Genomic DNA, 19,406 nt, shown 5'->3' with positions numbered 1-19,406 from the left:
CCTGTCGTCGTGCCCTACAGTAGCAGCCAGTAGCGGCAGCCTGTGCCTGCCACCTCTACCCAGTCAGTAATAGCTAGGCCAGTGACGGTTAAGCCTGATGTGACCGAGCTCTGGTATAAAAGGACCCTGACCCTCAAGAAGAATATGTATTGAAACTTAAGCACTTTCAGCACTATTACTCTCTGTTCTTCATTTGAGATTTCTCCAGTTCTAACTTAATCATCAGAGTGTTTCCATCGGAAGAGCTCCCCGGGAATCCTTCACCTTCTTCTCCCTCTCAAGTGCCGCCCGTCCGTGTTAGAAGCCAAATCACAGTAGATAAGAATGCCCAGATTATGCAGCATCAACAAGATCCGATGGGAGATGAGATGCCAAGGTCTGAGTTTAGGTCATAGGAGTGAGAGACAGATTCGAACTTGAAAGATTGAGACTGACTTTTTTGGGTGAAATGGGAGTTAACGGCCGTTTCATTAGCTCCGCACGAGACTGAGATGCATACGTGTGGTAAGACACGCGGCAACTTCTAATGGTGTGTGACGATTTTGGGGCGCAAGTCGGTTGGGCAGATTCGAACCCGGCAAATTTCTCAGGTGAGCCATATGGTGTTGGTGGACCTACCTCTCTCCCATTTCACACTCTTCACCCTTGAACTTGATATGAGGTTTGGAAATCTGTTAGGACGGTAGTTGGTGTATCATCGATTCCCATCCTATCAAAGACTGGGCTGGTAAAAGAAGCATCATAGCTATTCCGTCGTTTCCTAGTCCGTATAGGAAGGAGTAACACTGATTAAATGATTTACCGTACTTCAGAGTTCAGACTTCAGAATTCAGATGCATTTAAAAGTTTCTTTCCTTTTAGTGGCTCATACTTATCTGAAACCATTAAACTCCGATTTTGTTTGAACGGGCTTAGCACCGACTGAATCCCATTTCGCTCGCTCAATAAATGGTGACAGTCGGGTTGTTGAGAATTGAGATGGGGAGGAGAGGCAGAGTCATACCCCTTTTTACCCACCGCTTCCAGTCCGTTGTTCAGCCTTCTCAGATCTCTCATGTACATGGGTTCTCTTCTCGATCTCTTATTGGCAGCTCTTCTCCTTGCTACAACCATCGGAGAAACGCGAGGTGATGCCTTGGTCACGGGCACCGTCTTTTGCGATCAATGCAGAGACGGGGAGAGAAGTCTCTTTGATTACCCACTCTCCGGTGATTCACCATTTTCTTCTCTCTCTCTCTCTCTCTCTCTCTCTCTCTTTCTTTTTACTGTATGTATTTAAGATAAGATATTCATTTTCTTTATTTGTGAGTTACGATCTGCAGGGGTGAAGGTTGCGGTGGTGTGTGGGGGAAGCAACGGGCAGGCGATGATGTGGAATTTGGACACGACGAATTGGTTCGGAAGCTATGCCATGAAATTCGAGGGCAGCCCGGACTTGAGCGGTTGCTACGCCAAGGTGTCGAACAGCGGTCAGGATGCGCCTATAGACTGTGGGGCATCGGCGGGGCCTCCCCAGAGTCTAACGCTCATGTTCAAGCTGTTTAACATGGAGCTTTATACCGTGGACCCATTACTTTCTCAGCCTGCCCAACCCATGTTCTTTTGCCCAACATCCGCCAAGCCTGTACCTCCACCTCCACCGCTGGTGGTAAACCCACCACCACCCAGTCCTCCATCGGTCAGGTTCCCTCCAATGCCGCCAGTCCCCTCCTTGGAAGCTTCCGCTTGTCCCTCCCGGTAAGTTTATTTTGCTAGGAATTTCTGATCAGTAAGCCGTGATCTCCCCCCAAGGCACAAGCTATTTAAATGACTTTCTTTTTTCTGACCAAACGGATGTAATTTGCCAGGAGTTGGGTGATGCCTCAATACCAGTGTTACTGGAAGGTGGTGGGACCAGACACAAGAGTGGCCGTTGCTTTCGGACTGATCGCAGCAAGGAGGTATGGGACGGAGATGACCCTGTGGGATGGGCTTCAAGGGAGGGGGCAGCTGTACAGAACCCTTCTGAGAGAAGCGACCACCGCGCTTCTCAATTCCTATAACAGCATTGGGTTTACGTACGATACACTTAGCGTGATCTTGCACATGAACTGGGCCTTGATGGGCTCTCCTCAACAGGCCCTTAAAACAGCATTAAGGTTTAAGAGGGCCAACTCAGGCTTTGGCAGTGTTCCCTGCGATTTCACCCCATGCAAGTACTAAGTAGTAGTGAATACTGGTACATATATATACATCACCATCATCATCTGGTGCATTTCCTTTTTTTTTTTTTTTTTACATTACAACTATTCTTCACTGTCATTCAGTTGTTAGGAAGAAATGTAAGAAGGATTGTGGCATCTAAATTCTTCACTTCTGTCCAAAATCATTTGGTGAAGAAGCTTTAAATGGGTTTGCTTGAAAAGCAGAAAAAACTTCACTTAGCTTTGTGGTAATAGCATATATATATATATATATATATATATATATATATATATATATATATATATATATATATATATATATATATATATATATATATGGTTAACTTTTTCAAAATAATATCAATAAAGGATAAAAATACTATTCATAAATCATTTGTAGGGCTGTTCACGGGTCGGGTTGGGTTGGTTTACTAAGATTTTTCAACCGAGACCTGGTCAAATTACCTGAAATTGAAATCGAGACAGAACATGTGTTAAGCAAAACTGATTTGGTTGATTTGAGTCAGGTTGGGTCGGTTTTGGTTCTAAGTTCAACCATGGTAATAAATTGGTAGATTGGAGAAAGAAGACTGCGATTTGATGTAAAAAAGGATATATAATTCTATTAGAGAAAGAATATTGAAATTGTTAGGGGGTGGACCAAGTTAGAATAGAAGTTATCAAAAAAATAGAAAGTCAAACTGTATTAGAGAAAGAAGACTAAAATTTGTATATTTCAAGAAACCTTCTAATCTAAATTAAAAGGATACGTAATTCTAATTGTAATTGGTTGTTGGTGTAAAAGACCATAAAAATTAGGATCCTTTGATTATTGTTTTTAAACTTTTTCAAAAAAATTCTGAGCGATACGGGCATATACTGAATCACCCATTCGATTTTTTTGAATTTCACTATGTGATCTATGTTCCCATCCTCCCTCTTATCTGGATCACAAAAAAATTCAGTTAAATCCACGTCATTTAAACTCGATTCAGTTTGTGAGAAAGAAAAGATATAATTCAAAGAAAAATCATTAGAAATCAGAAATAAGAATCACATTGTATCCAACATTACACTCTTAAGCAGAAGATTGTTAAAGAGAACAATCTTTATTCCGATCGAATCGGTCTGCTCTGGGGCAGAAGGATTCGAAATGGGGCGTGGCCAAGCGGTAAGGCAACGGGTTTTGGTCCCGCCAGTTGTCTTATAATACTTGTCATTAATGTCATTCTTAACTAGAAGATTAGAAATTAAGTTAGGCTGTAACTAGGATAGAGACAACTTAGTTAAGTAGGAACTAAGTAGGTTGTAGGTACTAAATACTAAGTCGGTTTCGGTTTTCATATGTGAAAACCAAAATCGATCCGAACCATCGGTTTATGATTTTTTACAACCCGAAATCGATCGATGTTGAAGAAAACCTGGCTGACTCGGGTTGGGTCAGTCCGGGTTGGTCGGGTTGGGTCTTCTTATGAACAGCCCTAACCATTTGTTCACGAGAGCTGCTGCCCGCCATCGTCGTCTGCTACTGCCTACCGCCTCTGCCTTTGGCAACTTTGCCATAGGTGGTTGGAGGTACAGGTGGCGGCGGTTGTGCTGGTGGTTTCTCTGTCCAACGCTGCTACCTCTGGCCATCTCCGCCTCCGCCTCCGCCTCAGGCAACGTTACTGGAGATGGGTGGAGACAGGTGGTGGCAGCGGAGGGTAGAGGAATGACCACCAGTGCCACCTCTGCCTTTATATGTTAGAGACCCTTTAGCTTTTCATGTTTGCAATTGCAATAAACTATTTTGATTTTTGAATAAAAAAGCTGATGACCAGCCAAACACTAAGTGGGTCTTTGGCATCAGAGCATTTCACAAACGCTCCATTTTTGCTAATGTATCGGTTGATGCCTCATCAGCAATTAAATAGAATCGGTAAGAAAACCATATCCGCAATGATCGGTTTGGGATTTAGGAAAAGAGGAATTTCTTAAATTGTCAAATTGATGTTTTTTGAATCACTAAGGTGATGTGGCACATTGAAATTAGAAAATTTTCTGAGATGCCATAGAGTTTTCATTATAAATATATTATAATATTAAGCCAAATAACTTTAAATTCCCAACGAGCCTGCATCTTGTTCTTTTTTTATGTTTTTGTGTTTTTTAAGTGAAATGAAACACTTGTAAATTGGGGCCCACTTGTGAAACAATCTAGTACCAAATACCCACTAAAAAACCATTGCCTTTCTTTCAAAACGTGGCTTTTCCAAATGTCTTTTTAGGCTAAAAATCACTTAGGCCTTGGTTTATCTTTTTTTTTTTTTTCTTTTTGAAAGATTCATTATATTAAGCAAAAGAGAAAGAAACAAGGTCTTCCACTTTAGGTATCCCATCTTGATAGTCATTTAGAATAAAAGATGATTGATTGTGGGGTCTTCACTAGTTGGGATACCTTGTGGGCTAAGCAGTTATATTTTCTATTTACATCATCAAAAACCACAAGTCTATAATCTGAAACTAGTAAATTAATCTTCGACAAAAGCCAATGGTAAGACCAGGGTAATATAGTTTTCTAATTGAGTGCTTCAGTAACTTGCTGAGCATTCGAATATATACAGACTTCATTGATTCCCCATTGAGAGATTTCTGATAATGCCTGCAAAATAGCATATAATTTAGCCTGCAAGACCAATGCAATATGATTTGTTCTCCTTCCAATTATTCGAATGTAGGATAAGTTTTTGGAAAGAAATACAACACTATAGGAGTATAGGGAGTTTGAAATTTTACCAGCATCAATAAAAATAATAAGATCTACAAAAGGGGATATGTTAGGGGTGATTTTGTCCATTAAGTGCTGAGCTTTGTGGAGATCCTTATCAATTTGTTACTTAGCTGTATGATAAAGAGTAAGTAATTTGAATGAGGAGGGTGGGGGATGAATGAGTCTTTTGTTAAAGATCATTTCATTTTTGCATACCAAGGATTTGCAAATAAAATTGCTTGAGTGAAGGTACAATCCATGAATAGGTGATCTAGATTTTCAATTTGTAATTCACACATAGAGCATGTTGTTAGGTGATTATCATGAAAGATTTTATCTTTAACAGGGATGAAATTATTCAAAATTCTCCAAAAGAATAGTTGAAACCAAGGGTACAGTTTTAAGTTTCCAAAGTTTTTTAAAACAAAAAGATAAGTCTAGGTCTACTTAGGTATCCGGTGTTATTTCGATTTTTTTTGTAACTTTCTTTTACTATGAATTTGCCTAAGTTATGGTAGATCCAGACCCAAGAATTGGGATAGGAGTGAGAAAATGGGAGTATTTAAAAATTTTAAGGCTTCTTCAGTACCAAAAAAAGAATGTATAATGTTCTGATTCCATTGACCTTGGTGTATAAGCTGATCTATGTTGATACTTTTAAGATGAAGTGCTAACGGGAAAGCTATCCAAAAAAATTGATTCTGATCTTATATCCAAGGCCTTTGAAAGATTGGAAAGTTTGAATTTTCTTTAACTATGACTCTGCCTTCAGAATTGAGTTCTATTAATGCTGGTGCCATGGATTTTCCAAAAGAAGGAGCTTGAAGTTGTAATGGAGTGGGGGAATAAATTTGACTGTTTTAGATACTTTTATTTCCAAAGTTAGGCCCATACTTTGTCTTGCTCATTCAGAAATCTCCAAGCTGTCTTTTTAAGAAGGGTTTTGTTAGTTAATTGTAGATTTCTGAATCCTAACCCTTCCTGGGTTTTAGGTAGCATTAAGGTTAAGAAGGGTTTTGTTAGTTAATTGTAGATTTCTGAATCCTAACCCTTCCTGGGTTTTAGGTAGCATTAAGGTATTTTAGGAACACCGGCGGAAAGGGTGAGGTTTAGATTGAGAGGTTCCTCACCAGAAGTTCTTAATTATTTTTTTCATATGATTCATGGTTTTTCGGGGTAACTTTACTAAAGTCATGGCACGAACTGGAATGGAATGATGAACATATTGAATTAGTACTTGTTTACCTACCTGACTTATAGCCGAAACCCTCTAGGAATTGAGTTTTGATTTTAAGTTATCTAGGATAAAGGCTAATTTAGAGTGTTTATTTCTATTCCAGAAGATGGGAAGTCCTAGATATTTGGAATCTTTATGTAATGGCTTAATTTTAAGTTGTTTCGAAATTAACCTTTGAAGTCTTGGATGAATGTTTTTACTATAGTAAATTCTAGATTTTTCCATATTCACTAATTAACTTGAAAGGGATTGAAAATTGTTGATAATTTGTATCAGATTACTAATTCTACTCTATGAGCTCTGATGAAAATTATAACATCATCTAAAAAGAAAATATGGGAAATTTTTGGAGAGGATCGGGAAATGGGGATACCTTAAAGTTTTCCTTCTTGTTTGGCTTGGTGAATGAGTCTTGACAGTCCTTTCATTGCTAGTATGAAAAGATAAGGAGACAAAGGATCTCTTTGTCTCAAACCCCTAGAAGGATGAAAATGACTTTCTAAAGTTCCATTAATGAGGATTGAATAAGAAATAGTTGAGATACACTTTTGATTAGCTGGTAGAAATTTGGGGTAAAACCCAAGAGAGAAAGGATTTGGATGAGGAAAGACCACTCTAGCTTGTCAATAGGCTTTTGACATATCTAATTTTAGACCTATATAGCCCGTTCCTCGTTTTTGTGCTTTAGGAAGTGAAACATCTCATGGGTAAATACAGAATTGTCAGACATCTGTGTGCTAGGAATAAAAGCTGCTTGGTTTGGGGAGATACTCTAAGACTTTACAAAGCCTACCAGGTATAACTTTAGCAATTATTTTATAGGTGACGTTGCATAGATTGATAGGTCTAAAGTCCTGGACTTTAGTGTATTCCACTTTTTTTGGGAGGAGACAGATAAATGTATGGTTTAGCTTTTTTAGAATTTTTTTTATTCTGGAAAAATTCTTGTACCAAAATAACTTAATCCGGTCCCATCAGACCACAGAATTCCTTAAAAATGAGGGCAAGCATACAATCGGGACCTAGGGATTTTAGACTCCCAATACTAAAAGGGACTTCTTTAATCTCCTTAGCAGAAGGAATAGTTGTGAGCATGCTATTTTCTTCCTCCGAAATTATTGGGGAACATAGATTTGATATTTCTTCTAACTCTTCATGAGTTTGGGAGGAGTAAAGATTAGATAAGTAATCAAGAAAAACTCTAGTGATGTCAGCATGCTCAGTTTTCAAATTATTTTGTTTGTCTGTAATTCCTTCTATATAATTCAGTTTCCTTCTAAAGAGTACTCTTATGGAAGAAATTTGTGTTTTTGTCTCCCAATTGCAACCAAGTTTGACAAGAAGTTTGTCTCCATAAACTTTCCAGCTGAATGGTTGCATGATTTAACTCCTTATATAAATTATTCTCCTAATCAACGATTCCTGATTGTTCCAACTAAATTATTTGATCTTCCAAATTCTGGATTTCGATTATTGGTTCAATGAATTGGGATTTCCTCCAATTGATTAAATGTTTCTTTAGAGTATCTAATTTTTGAGTATTTCGATAGGCTACATGGCCATTAATTGAAATCTACCAACTATCCTCAATGATTTTCTTACATGAAGTTTCTAACAGCCACATCTCAAAGAATCTGAAAGGTTTGGGGTGGCTGAAGATTTTTGAGTTCAGATTCAAGAGGAAGGGGTGGTGATCTGAGCCCCATTTAGAACCTAAAGAAAGGGTTGCTTGAGGAAAGATAGATAGCCAGTTATGAGACATGACAGCTCTATCCAGGGTTCTTTGGATGTGTCCTATTGTTCTTTTGTTTGTCCAGGAAATGCCTCCTTGTAAATTTAACTCAAGTAAATTGTGTTCAATTATCAAATTTCTGTATTGTTTGGAAGCTAATCTAGAGGAATTGTAAGAAGTTGAATGTTCTAAAGAGATTACAGAGGTAGCTTCATTGAAGTCCCCAATGAGCAGATGTGGATTATCTAAATTATGTAACTTTGAATTCAGATCTAACCAAAAATTATTTCTAAGGTGTTTCACAGTAGGACCATAAATGAAAATAAAAAACCAATTACAATTAGAAGAGTGAACTTTTAAGCCTCGAAGTTGAAAGCTCAATAGTAACCAAAAAACAACTTTCCACATTATTGCTAATCCTCCGGCTTTTCCTTCAGGATTAACAATGATAAAATTAGGATAACGTAATTTAGTAGTTAAAGAATTTATTTTAAATTTTGGAATTTTTGTCTCACACAAAAATATAAAGTCTGAGCTTAATTGGTGGATAAAGTCCCTTAACCCCTGAATTGCCTTGGGGCATCCTGCCCTACGGCAGTTCCAACTCATAATAATGATTGATACAAGTGGGGCTAATAAGGGCCAGCCACCTCCACCCATAGAAAGTGAATCACTAGGGAGACAGAGTAAAAATAGAGACTTACCGCTTCCTGATTCTCTGAAGCTGTGTTAGAGTCAGTTAGAGCCACATGATTAGTAGAGATAATTTTTTCCTCTTGATCTGCTGTACTTGAGGATTCAAGCCTATCATAAGTGGGTAAATTGGGGGTCAGTTTTTCAGATTCCAGATTTAACAATAGGTCAATACGAGGCCTTTTACCTCTAGAGGATGAAGGTCCAAGGGCATCTTCGAAGTGACAATTCACAATATCTTGAGTAGATGCGTAGAAACTCGAAGGGGAGGGGGGTTGAATTCGAGGGAGCCAATTGGTTTGTAGGAACTGGTGGTACTGACGGAGAGTTTTCATTATTGTGGCCTGAGTGATTTGATGGAGAAGTGTTTGCTTCATTGTGAAGGTTTTCTAAGGATGGGGGGGGGTAGGAGCATTGAGATTCACAAAGTCACTAAAGATGGGATGACACCATGATCGTCGTAAGGTCTTCTTAGCTCTCAGCCATGGTCATGGGTGATTCATGGAACGTCGATTAAAAATCTGATCAAAGGAATGTCCTGAAATATTCGGAATGAGCTGAGAACATTGACAAAACAGATGACCAATTCTTCCACACACATAACAGGTCCTAGGGAGATCTTTGTAGAGGCGCTAGAAGCAGGCTATTGGAATCCGTATTCCAAAGCTTGTAGAGGCCTTGAACTATGTCATCAAATTGGTCAATTAAACGGGGAAAGGGACGACATATAAGAGAAAGCTGCCAGTTTTCACCAATACTTGGAGGAATGAGGTGTTGGATGTTTACCACATCTACTCTAGCATTTCCGTTTCTTTGGAGCATTTGTTGGAATGCTTCATTGAGAGCTTCCGGATTCTCCATTGAGTAGAGGAAAGGGAGAAAGACTGGGAAGACTTAGATACTGGGAGAGGGAAAGATAGTAAGTGGAGAAGCATTAGAATAGAGGAAGAATAGGCAAGAGAGTAAAGAGAGAAAAAGAAACTAAAAAATATTAAGACTATTTATTTAGATTACTAACAAAAGCAAATTGCTCGCATTAAAGTTATAGTGCAAGCAATTTGCTTGATAGGAGATTTGAGATAAGCGTATTTAGATTACCACATCTACTCTAACAAAAAATATTAAGACTATTTATTTAGATTACCACATCTACTCTAACAAAAGCAAAACGGTAAACATAACTCCAATTTGATGTAACTATGCATTAAAGATGACAGGTGGTGTAACAAAATAGCGAATTTATGACAGATTGATAGGAGATTTGAGATAAGTGTACTCCCATTAATTACTCAAATTGCTTGCAGAAGTTATAGTGCAACGTGTTAAAACGCCGACAATGAAGCTTCATGCTGATTTTCAAAGTAGTGGCTATGTATAATCATTTACCTTGGTTTTCTAAACTAGTCGCATTTTGAGTTGCTTTTACATTTTCTTTATCATCTTAGTTCGTTGGAGCGATTGTATACCGACGATAATCACCCTTTGCTGAATCTACAAACTTTTCATCCGAAAAAATGAGTTCTGCTGCATCTTCAATTCCTTCCTATCCTTGATGATGTGGATGGAGCTCAGTTGATTGTGTATTGGAGCTATAATCTACCACTTTGGGTACTTGTAGTCGAAGAATCTGATTTGGGTAATATGTCTTTTCAGCCGATTGTGTATTGGAGCTCTAATCTACCACTCTGGGTACTTGTAGTTAAAGAATCTTATTTGCACTCTCAATTTAAGTTCCAACTTCAAACAACGCAGAATGTTTAGGCCTTGGTTTATCAAGAGGGCACTTACATGGGTAAGTGCACTTACCAAGTTCTTTTTTGATAAATGTATCCATGTAAATTAGGCTTCTCAACTTGGCCTCACCCACTTTCCTAGTAAGCGGTTAGTTATTCCAAATTTTGTCAATTTTACTCTTGGGCCCAAGTCCATGTTTTTTGGACTATATATGTTTAATGGGTATTTTTGACCAATTGTATTTTGAGAATTTACTCTTTACTTGGGAAATTTATTTTTGACCAATTGTATTTTGAGAATTTACTCTTTACTTGGGAAATTCAAATTTCCCAAGTTGAAAGAGGGTAACACTTCTCCACAGAGGGAATACATCTTTAGCATTAGTCCCACCTAAATCCTCAAAAAGAACATGGGAAAGTCTGACTTCCCCCCTAATAAAATCCTGGAAAAGAATGAGGCCATAATATTTTGTGAGTAGAAAAATGTGTAAATAGGTTGTTATTGATCATTGAATCCTTTGCCATTCAACCTAATTTCGGTCAGAAGACCTAATTCTAGATTGTGTGTATTTCTCAATTGTATCAAATCTTAAGCCTTAATTCTTAACCACCAAAGTTAGGAGTGGATACTGAATTGAACATGCCACTTAACACAAAATATAATATGGCAAATTGGCAATACGTGGAGCTTTTTTAAGACTTTCTTTTGTCAACCTTAGAACTTCACACATTCCATAGTTATTACTAAATGCAATGGTAAGATGGTTTTCCTTGATTTAGAAAAAATTAAATTAAAAAATTTGGTTGAAAATGCATCTTCATAAAATATGGAAAATTCCACAAAATATTAAAGTTGTCAACTTTATGCTGCCACGATATAAATAGTCTTAAAAATTAAAGTTGCAGATTGATTAGCCAACGTAGGCCACTCATCATATTTCCACAATTTGGAGAGTCTAACTTCTAGAAGTGGAGTTTGTGCAACTTTTATTTTTGGATAATTATAATGAACCTATAGGTAACAAATACCCCATGAACTTTCATTTTCGACAAAGTCCCTCTAATTCTGAACCTTCATCTTGCCACAAATATCTTCTCAGTTAGAGTTTGGTGTATAAAAGGATTATCATTTAGTCGTTTAAAATTTTTTAAATCTCAAACCTTTAAATGTGACATTTAAACCCTCTTAGTTGCTCCAATAGATTTCTGAAGATTTTTGGATGGATCCAATATTCAAATGAAATGATAAGGTTTCTTTTCTGATAGATATAAATTTATGGTTTTGTTTGGTTTTTCTTGATTTATTGGAGAAAGGAGTTGATAATTTTTGTATTTTAAGATGATGGATAGATATTCATGTGAGTGAAACGAATCAAAACGTTAAAAAAAACTTTTCTTTTTCTATGCCATTGAAATGAATCTTATTGTTTTAGCTGGTTTCATTTAGAGAAAAATGGATGTATTTGTGGTCAATTAAGAATTTAAGAGAAACAGGCAATAAAAACAAAATAAAAAAAGTTTAGGTGGTATGAGTTTTTATCCTGTTTTCTTCGGTATGAGCTTTTATCCATAAAACATAATTTTTTTTATCCATAAAATTTGTTTTCTTAGGTTGTGTTTGGAAGTGATGCAAATAAGTGTGAATGCAAATATGTAGAGTGTAAAACAGTTCATATAAATTGCAAAATTGGGTTAGTTTTGCACCGACAAATTTATCTTCTTACCAAACTGACTATTTCTTGTAATGGATGCAAACATGAATTTCAATAAAATATATGCTTTTGTTTTTATCAAAAACCCACTTGAATGCAAATTTACTGATGTACTTTTACATCTTATTATCAATGTAAATATGCATTAATCTATCATTTGTCAATACATAAATATAATGTTGTCAAACATAAGCAAAAATGAATCGAAGTACAAATTTACCCTAAACCAAAATTTACATTCCATTTGCATCGTTTCCAAACACAGCCTTAATTATTTTTGGAATTGTAATAGCAAGTATCCCACCCTTAAATTTGGTCTGACTTTCTAATCATAATGACAAAATCTACGAGAAGACATGGTAGCGAAGAGCTTTGTTCAATCAAAACACTCCGTGAATTGTGATGAATACCACCTCATGTATTTCGGGTATCATGTATTTTAGTATGATACTCAAGCCCAAACAAATCTATATAAATCATTGATAGGATTTTTTCTTTAGGAAAATCTATTCTGGCGGAAAGACATGATACGGGATAGGATTTGATCAATCAAAACCCGTGAATCTTGATGAAAAAACCCGTTGATTGGTTCTAAGTTTTCTGGTACTATGCTTTCCAGCATAGCATACCCAAAAACAAGCTTTTATACTTTTATAACTTTATACGAAACCGAGAGAATGACCTGCGAGGTGAGTCAACCGTGGTCCAATGTGGCCAAATGAGTTGCCACATGGCAAATGGCCATGTTCCTTCTGTCGGAGTTGATTTCAGTTTATTCCTACTATTGCTCACCGAATGTTCGACTAATTTACTCTGGTTGAATTCAATTAGGTACCATTAGAACAAGTCGAATATCTACGGATGGAGATTTGGGTATGACTGTCAAGTCTCTTCCAATTTCATCCAGCTTCAATGGTCTCACGGGGGTTCGACTCGTAAATGTGCACTGAGTTGATTTCCATTCACAATGTTCTTAGCTTATATGATTACTTCTTTCCAAGCTAATATTACACCCAAAAGGTTATTCTTTTCTCTTCGCTTCATCTCCATGCAACGATCTATACAGCATAACTCACATGTCTTGGGAAATTTGAGTTCTTTTACCCATCTCTTACACCATTCCTTTCAGACTAAGAGTCTCAGGGCCACAAAGAGTCTTCATGCTCATCTGCTCCGAACAGGGTTAATATTCTCCTCTCTTAACCTTCACAACGAACTAATTTTAAACTACGCCACATGCCTTGGCAATACCACCTTTCAGACAATAACTAACTTGATTGGCTTTATGGACCCTACCAACCTGATACCATTCACTGCTCTCATTTCTGGTTTCTCTCGCCAGGGCGTCCCTAACTTCGCTCTCCAGACCTGCTCTTTCATGCATGTTAGAGGCATTCCCTTGGACGGATATGTTTTGTGTAGCTCTTTAGCTGCTTCATCTTCGATCAAGATGCTGAGATTTGGTAAACAGATACATGCCCATGTATCAAAATCAGGTTGGTCCTCTAGTGTCTATGTGGGTACTGCATTGGTTGATTTGTATGTGAAATCGTCCATGATAAATGATGCATGGAATGTATTTGTTGAAATCCCACTAAAGAATACGGTGTGTGTGAATGCTCTTTTATCGGGTTATGCAGAAGCTGAGTTGTGGATTGAGGGACTTGAGTTGGTGCAGAGGATGCAAATGTATGGGTTGGATTATGATCACATCACCTTGTCTGCATTGCTACGTATATGCACTGGACTAGCAGCAATTGAATTGGGTAGGCAAGTGCACGCTAATATGATCCGTAGAACTTCTTATCTGGAGAGAGATGTGTTTCTACAGAGTTCACTGGTTGAGATGTATGGGAGATGTGGGCTAGTGGAGAAAGCACGGCATGTGTTTGATTTGTCTGGGATTAGACAAGAAGGAAATGGAGGGGGAAAAAGAGATGTTGTTTTATGGACTTCAATGCTTTGTTCATATGGTAAAAATGGGCGGTTTGATGAAGTGATTAGGTTGTTTGACAATATGGTAATGAAAGGGATAAAGCCTGATGAGGTGGCTTTTGTGGTGGTAATATCTGCTTGTGGTCATAATGGGCAAGTGAGCCTTGGGATTGAGTATTTCAAGTCCATGGCTCGTGACTTCAAGTTGGAACCTGGCCCAGAGCATTATAGTTGTGTGGTTGACTTGCTTTGCAGGGCAGGCGAATTAGAGATGGCATGGAGTTTAGCAAGTGAGAATGCTAGTAATAGCATTTCTATGTGGGTGGCATTGCTTAGTGCTTGCAACAATTTTGGGAACATTGAACTGGGCAAGTTGGCTGCTCAAAAGGCGCTTGAATTAGATCCTCAGAATTCTGGAATTTATGTTTTGTTGTCCAATCTATATGCAAGGTTTGGTATGTGGGATGAGATTGAGAAATTGAGGGAGTTGATGAAGGAAAAAGGATTGAAAAAAGATGTAGGATGCAGTAGGATAGAGGTCAAAAGTTGAATTATAGTGAACATCCCTGTATTTTCCTTAATATTTTTTGGGCAAGGTTCTAGTGTTATGAATTCATTTTTTTCTGTCATCAGTAGTATCTGAGCAGGCACTAAAATTTTGCCAAAATCTTTTGATCATGGATCCTGATTTGTCTTATAGAATGGAATGATAAAACAAGATTCATGTAGTCGATCCCATATGATAGGGACAAACCTCAGATGTTGATGATAATGATCAGTAGGATCTGAGAAGAAATTTATGGAATAAACAAATTGTGGTCTGTTTGCTTTGCAGGAATAGAGGTCCAGAATCAGAATCAAAATAGTCCATTCCTATTCCAAGCATTTGGTTGGATGGAACCGGAATTTGATTCCTATTCCCAGCAGAATGGCATTCCCCCATTTGAGGGAATGGCCATTGTCGCCCCCTCCCTCTGGTTTAAAAAGACAAAAAGCAAATAATAAAAAAAAACCCAAACTGAACAGGACAGTGTTGCTCTCTCTCTCTCTCTCTCTCTCTCTCTCTCTCCTTCCCCCGTTTTCTAGACCACCATTCTCAAGTGCAGACATATATAATCCCATCCCTGCAACCATTAAGAGCAGCATGAATCAAGGTATGATCAATTTTATTTGTTTTATTGTTTTCTTTACTGGTTTTTTATGTTGGGCTAGTCAAGACAATTGTTGACCATTATATGGTGAAGATGTTAAGAATTTTTTTTTTTAGTTGCCATTCTGCAATAATAATGTTTGTTAAAATGCCTTAGTTGTCTGTTCACCTCCATGAAGAATATTCTTGTCTCCCCATAAGTTAGATAGTATCATCTCTTATGTTCTCTTTGCTAACTGAACAAATGGTTAATCTCTTAAGTTGGACCCATTCAACTATAACTATCGTTCTCATGAGAATATAGAAGTCGTTTCTGACAATTTGCTCTAACCCTAATGGCAGATGTGTCAAACACAGAAGCTGGATGAGTGATATGATTTCTCCTCTTCATAGTATTTGGCACAATGTATGAAGAGTAGGATTTCTTTGAAAAAAAAAAAATGAAGAGTAGGGCTGCTTCTTAGAGGATCTCCCTGCTCTGCAATTTCGCATGACACCGAATGCTACCACCGTCAACGGCTGCGTCATTGGCACTAAACAGTTGACTGGTATAGTGCGACATCTGGAATTGAAATACCATTTCTCCTTTGTTGTATTTCCATTTGGGTTATACATCATTGAGATTTCTCTTTGCGCAGGTTAGTAGGGTGCTCATCTCATCAACCCCGGCATACTCCGAAATCTGAAATTGAAATACCATCTTCATTTCGTTGGTTAGGAGGTGAGTTCATCTCGACTACTATGATGTGTATTTTGTTTTTCACGTTCAATGGTATTTTGGTGCACAATAGAGATCTGAAGCTCCTTGATTAAGTAGAAATGTGTATCAAACATGTATGTGGCAATTTTTTTTGTCTTATAAATTTAATCTGATTTGTGGCCTCTGTTTTGAACATGTTTCTGGCCTCTGTTATCTATTTTAGAAAATGTGGCATTTCTTTACTGTCGTTATAGTTCAATATTGATCTCTGTCAGTGTGATAAATCCATAAAACTGCAAGATTGTCCTGTTTTCTTTGTATGAGGTTTTTTTATCCATAAAATTTGTTTCCTGAATTATTTTTGGAATTGCAATAGTAAGTATCCACCCTTACATTTGGTTTGACTTTGTAATCCTAATATTAGTCATTGATAGGACTTCATTCTTTAGGAAAAAATATATGGTGGTGGAAAGACACGACACTGGATAGGATTTGATCAACCAAAACCCATGGTGAATCTTGATGAAAACCCACCTAATTAGTTAGCACTTTTATGGTGCCATTTGATGGATTCTAAGCTTTTTCAGTGTCATGTCTTTCTGGCATCCTTTAATAAAGCATACAAAAAAACAAGCTTAATATTTTGTGGGCTAGACCTCAACATGGGTTGGGTTTGGGTTGAAGCCTCAAGTAGCCTAGAACCTAACCCAACCCACCCTGAGCCTGACCCAAATCGAACCTCTATCTGAGCTTCTATAATAAATGCCCTTTGTGTCTTTTTTCCATGATGTTTGACTATGATACTAGAACTTGTAACCAATCAATCGGTATAATAAAAGTGGTAACCAATGAGGTGATATTTATCAAAATTTATGGAGGGTTTGTATCATGCCTTCTCCAGCAGCATAGATTTTTCCATAATGTGCAACATATTTACAATGCTCTGTACACTGTAGAGAGGCTTTGTTGTAATACAGTATATATGTATTATTTAGTGAGATTTAGATCCTGTATTTGTAACTTGGACTGTAAAGCCTATACATGAAGGGGTAGAGCACAAAACATGAATAAGAAGACTTTAATCTGACGATCTTTAGCTATCTGGACTTTGGCCGACAAAATCCAGCTTTGACCTCTGGTTGGGATAGTCCTGGGCCTGAGGTCCAGATTTTGGTCATAGGCTTTCCTTGGCCCTAAAACATCCTTAAGTTCATCGATAAACAAAGAGCCCGAAAAATGAATAAATGATTTATAAGAAGTACAAAACAGATGGACATAAGATTGTCTGTTGGATTAGACTACTTGCAGGATAACTGTTAAACTTTCTATTTCTTGCTTTGAAAATCTAACCATGCTCTAACCATATATAAGATTGTCTGGTCCTAATCTATTTCTATAAAATTCTAGATAGAATGAAAGGATGGTTAGCAGAACTCAACTTTAAATTAACTGTTGGGCTTGTGTAATTTCAGGTACACATTGATTCCAAAATGCTTGTTAAAAAGATTGATCATGAAAGACACCCAAAGCACAGGCTCATGCTGGGTCACATCGATGATTGTGATCGATGCAAGGAATGGGGGATCAGATTGTGTTACCAATGTGAGGAGTGCAAATGTGCAATAATTTGTATCTCGTGCAATTCACTATTGTTCCATTCACCACATATTATACGAAAGAACCTTTGAATTTCGCAGGGACCCGGGCAATGTATACTGCGAAGAATGCACAAAGAGCATAAATGGATTATCGTACCACAGCACTACAGCAGCGGCGGCAAAGGTTATGCCTTGCACTCGTCTTGTGCTACACTGCCACTATTCTGCGAAGCGAAACTGATGGAGTGCAATCAGTTCTTAAGAAAGCATCTCCTCTAAGTGCATCATCCTCTGTGGAAGAAATGTGTTCTTGAATGTCTCCTGGGAGAGAATCACAGGCTGGGCATATGAGTCCAAATGTGGCGAGTACTGTTATTATTCCTCGTGTATCGGACCAAGCAGCGTTTTTTACCATAACCATGATGAGAATCAAAAGAAATAAAGAATAAACCAGTGTTCGGAAGAAGGGTTTCTAGTTCCCAGTTGCAGCGCCAAGCTGTGGAGGTTTGACAAGAAGGACGCTTTCGAGGATCGCAGAGCTGGTTCTCAAGTTCATAATCTCCATTCTCCATGGCGTCCGACCTGACCTGGCTGCCTCCCTGCTGTATGAATAAGTGCTCCCTCAGTAGCTTAGTAGTTTGTTGTTCATTCCATGTAGCCTCTCTTTCATATAGTTGGAATAAGGTTTTATTGTTTTAATTATATCTTTAAATCTTGTGCTGTACTGTTGTGTTCTCTTCTTTGTTTGCGTTTTCTTGATTACTACCACATAGATACATGTTCATAGCTGATCATTTTACTAAATATACCCGACAGTCTTGCTGCTAATTCCATATGCTTGTCCCTTTGAAAAAGATGCAATAAAGAAGAAGAAGAAGAAATATATGTAAAATTTAAGGGATCAAAGTATTTTCAAACCATATCCATTGGCCATGGTCTCCTCTAATGATGTAAGATGGATGAGTTTGGATTCAATTTAATCTTATCCGTCAGATTAATTTTGGTTTTAAATTAAATCCAGAGCAATTGGATATTGAATAATATTAATAAATTAAACTTAAAATTGATCAAAATATTAAACGACATTAATATTGTATATTATTGAAAAAAAAATGAATTGCAACTTATGAAAATTAAACCCATGACATAGAAAAAATGAATTTATAAACCAAGGTTTAAAGTATATATACATCCCCTGTGTATCAATAGAGGCGTATTGGTATAAAAACCATGCACTTTTATATTTTTTAAAAATTGGTTTTGGGTAGGATTTTATATATATTTTTATTAAAAAAAGAGATTTTCCAAAAGATATAATACAATATATGCCCGATACAGGTGTACCGTATCAAAATTTTGATAACCCTTCCCAAAAAAATATAATAAGAAAAATACGAAGAAGTTCAGTATATAAATCAGCTTTGACCTCTATCCTACTGCATCCCACATCTTTTTTCCTTCATCAACTCCCTCAATTTCTCAATCTCATCCCACATACCAAACCCAGCATACAGATTGGACAACAAAACATAAATTCCGGAATTCTGAGGATCTAATTCAAAGTGACTTGTGTGCAGCCAAAAACCGAATCGATTGAAACCGAACTGAAAATTCAGTTAATCAAATCGGTCGGTTTGGTATTTTAAAAAAATCGAATGTATTGGTTTGGTTTCTGATCGAGGGTGATTTGGCCCGACCTCGTAGTTCAGGTATACGTAGAAGTGACCTAGCTCAAACAGTGAGTTAGCATGACAGCACAACGGATAAGAGCACAATTTGGTTGAAGACCCATCAAGTTCAGCATGACAACTCGGCAGGTAAATTACTCGCCGAAAGTCGCCTCGCTCGCACCTCCTCCCTGGGGTCAAGGGACTTCGGGGGGTCTCGAGTTCGGGGAACCCTGACCCCTTTTGAGACCCGAGCTCCTCCCAATGGAACTCGGGCCACTCCCAAGCAAGAACGCACCGGTTCTTCTTTGGACGCC

The 19,406-nt window shown here is 37.6% G+C and overlaps 2 protein-coding genes across 3 annotated transcripts; both read left to right on the top strand.

The window, feature by feature from the left end:
* The first annotated feature begins 828 nt into the window (after positions 1 to 828).
* On the top strand, positions 829 to 2,365 carry LOC148876388 (uncharacterized). The gene is made up of 3 exons (XM_088964725.1): positions 829 to 1,208; positions 1,323 to 1,737; positions 1,848 to 2,365. Exons 1-3 carry the CDS (start codon positions 1,055 to 1,057, stop codon positions 2,200 to 2,202), a joined length of 924 nt encoding a protein of 307 aa, XP_088820851.1. The 5' UTR covers positions 829 to 1,054; the 3' UTR covers positions 2,203 to 2,365.
* A 10,475-nt stretch (positions 2,366 to 12,840) lies between these two features.
* Positions 12,841 to 18,146, top strand: LOC148876387 (pentatricopeptide repeat-containing protein At3g14330-like). 2 transcript variants are annotated; one of them, XM_088942599.1, is made up of 5 exons: positions 12,841 to 15,128; positions 15,467 to 15,672; positions 15,763 to 15,845; positions 17,297 to 17,426; positions 17,522 to 18,146. In XM_088942599.1, exon 1 carries the CDS (start codon positions 13,007 to 13,009, stop codon positions 14,522 to 14,524), a length of 1,518 nt encoding a protein of 505 aa, XP_088798725.1. In that variant the 5' UTR covers positions 12,841 to 13,006; the 3' UTR covers positions 14,525 to 15,128; positions 15,467 to 15,672; positions 15,763 to 15,845; positions 17,297 to 17,426; positions 17,522 to 18,146. The 2 variants fall into 2 exon arrangements, with proteins under 2 accessions (XP_088798725.1, XP_088798717.1); XM_088942591.1 differs by having other exon boundaries at positions 17,297 to 18,146.
* Positions 18,147 to 19,406: the final 1,260 nt, after the last annotated feature.

This window comes from Nelumbo lutea, chromosome 1, assembly GCF_056320005.1.
Source record: "Nelumbo lutea isolate HS-2025 chromosome 1, American lotus-T2T, whole genome shotgun sequence".
In the NCBI taxonomy this organism is placed as follows: Eukaryota; Viridiplantae; Streptophyta; class Magnoliopsida; order Proteales; family Nelumbonaceae; genus Nelumbo; species Nelumbo lutea.
Note: the sequence above shows the minus strand (reverse complement) of the source record. Positions and strands in the feature narration are given on the sequence as shown.

What these genes read in the sequence shown, in the direction of transcription:
- LOC148876388 (XM_088964725.1), top strand. Translation starts at nt 1,055, where the DNA reads ATGTACATGGGTTCTCTTCTCGATCTCTTATTGGCAGCTCTTCTCCTT. An exon ending in CTTTGATTACCCACTCTCCG is followed by an intron (nt 1,209 to 1,322) that starts GTGATTCACCAT and finishes TACGATCTGCAG; the next exon opens with GGGTGAAGGTTGCGGTGGTG. An exon ending in GCTTCCGCTTGTCCCTCCCG is followed by an intron (nt 1,738 to 1,847) that starts GTAAGTTTATTT and finishes GTAATTTGCCAG; the next exon opens with GAGTTGGGTGATGCCTCAAT.
- LOC148876387 (XM_088942599.1), top strand. Translation starts at nt 13,007, where the DNA reads ATGTTCTTAGCTTATATGATTACTTCTTTCCAAGCTAATATTACACCC.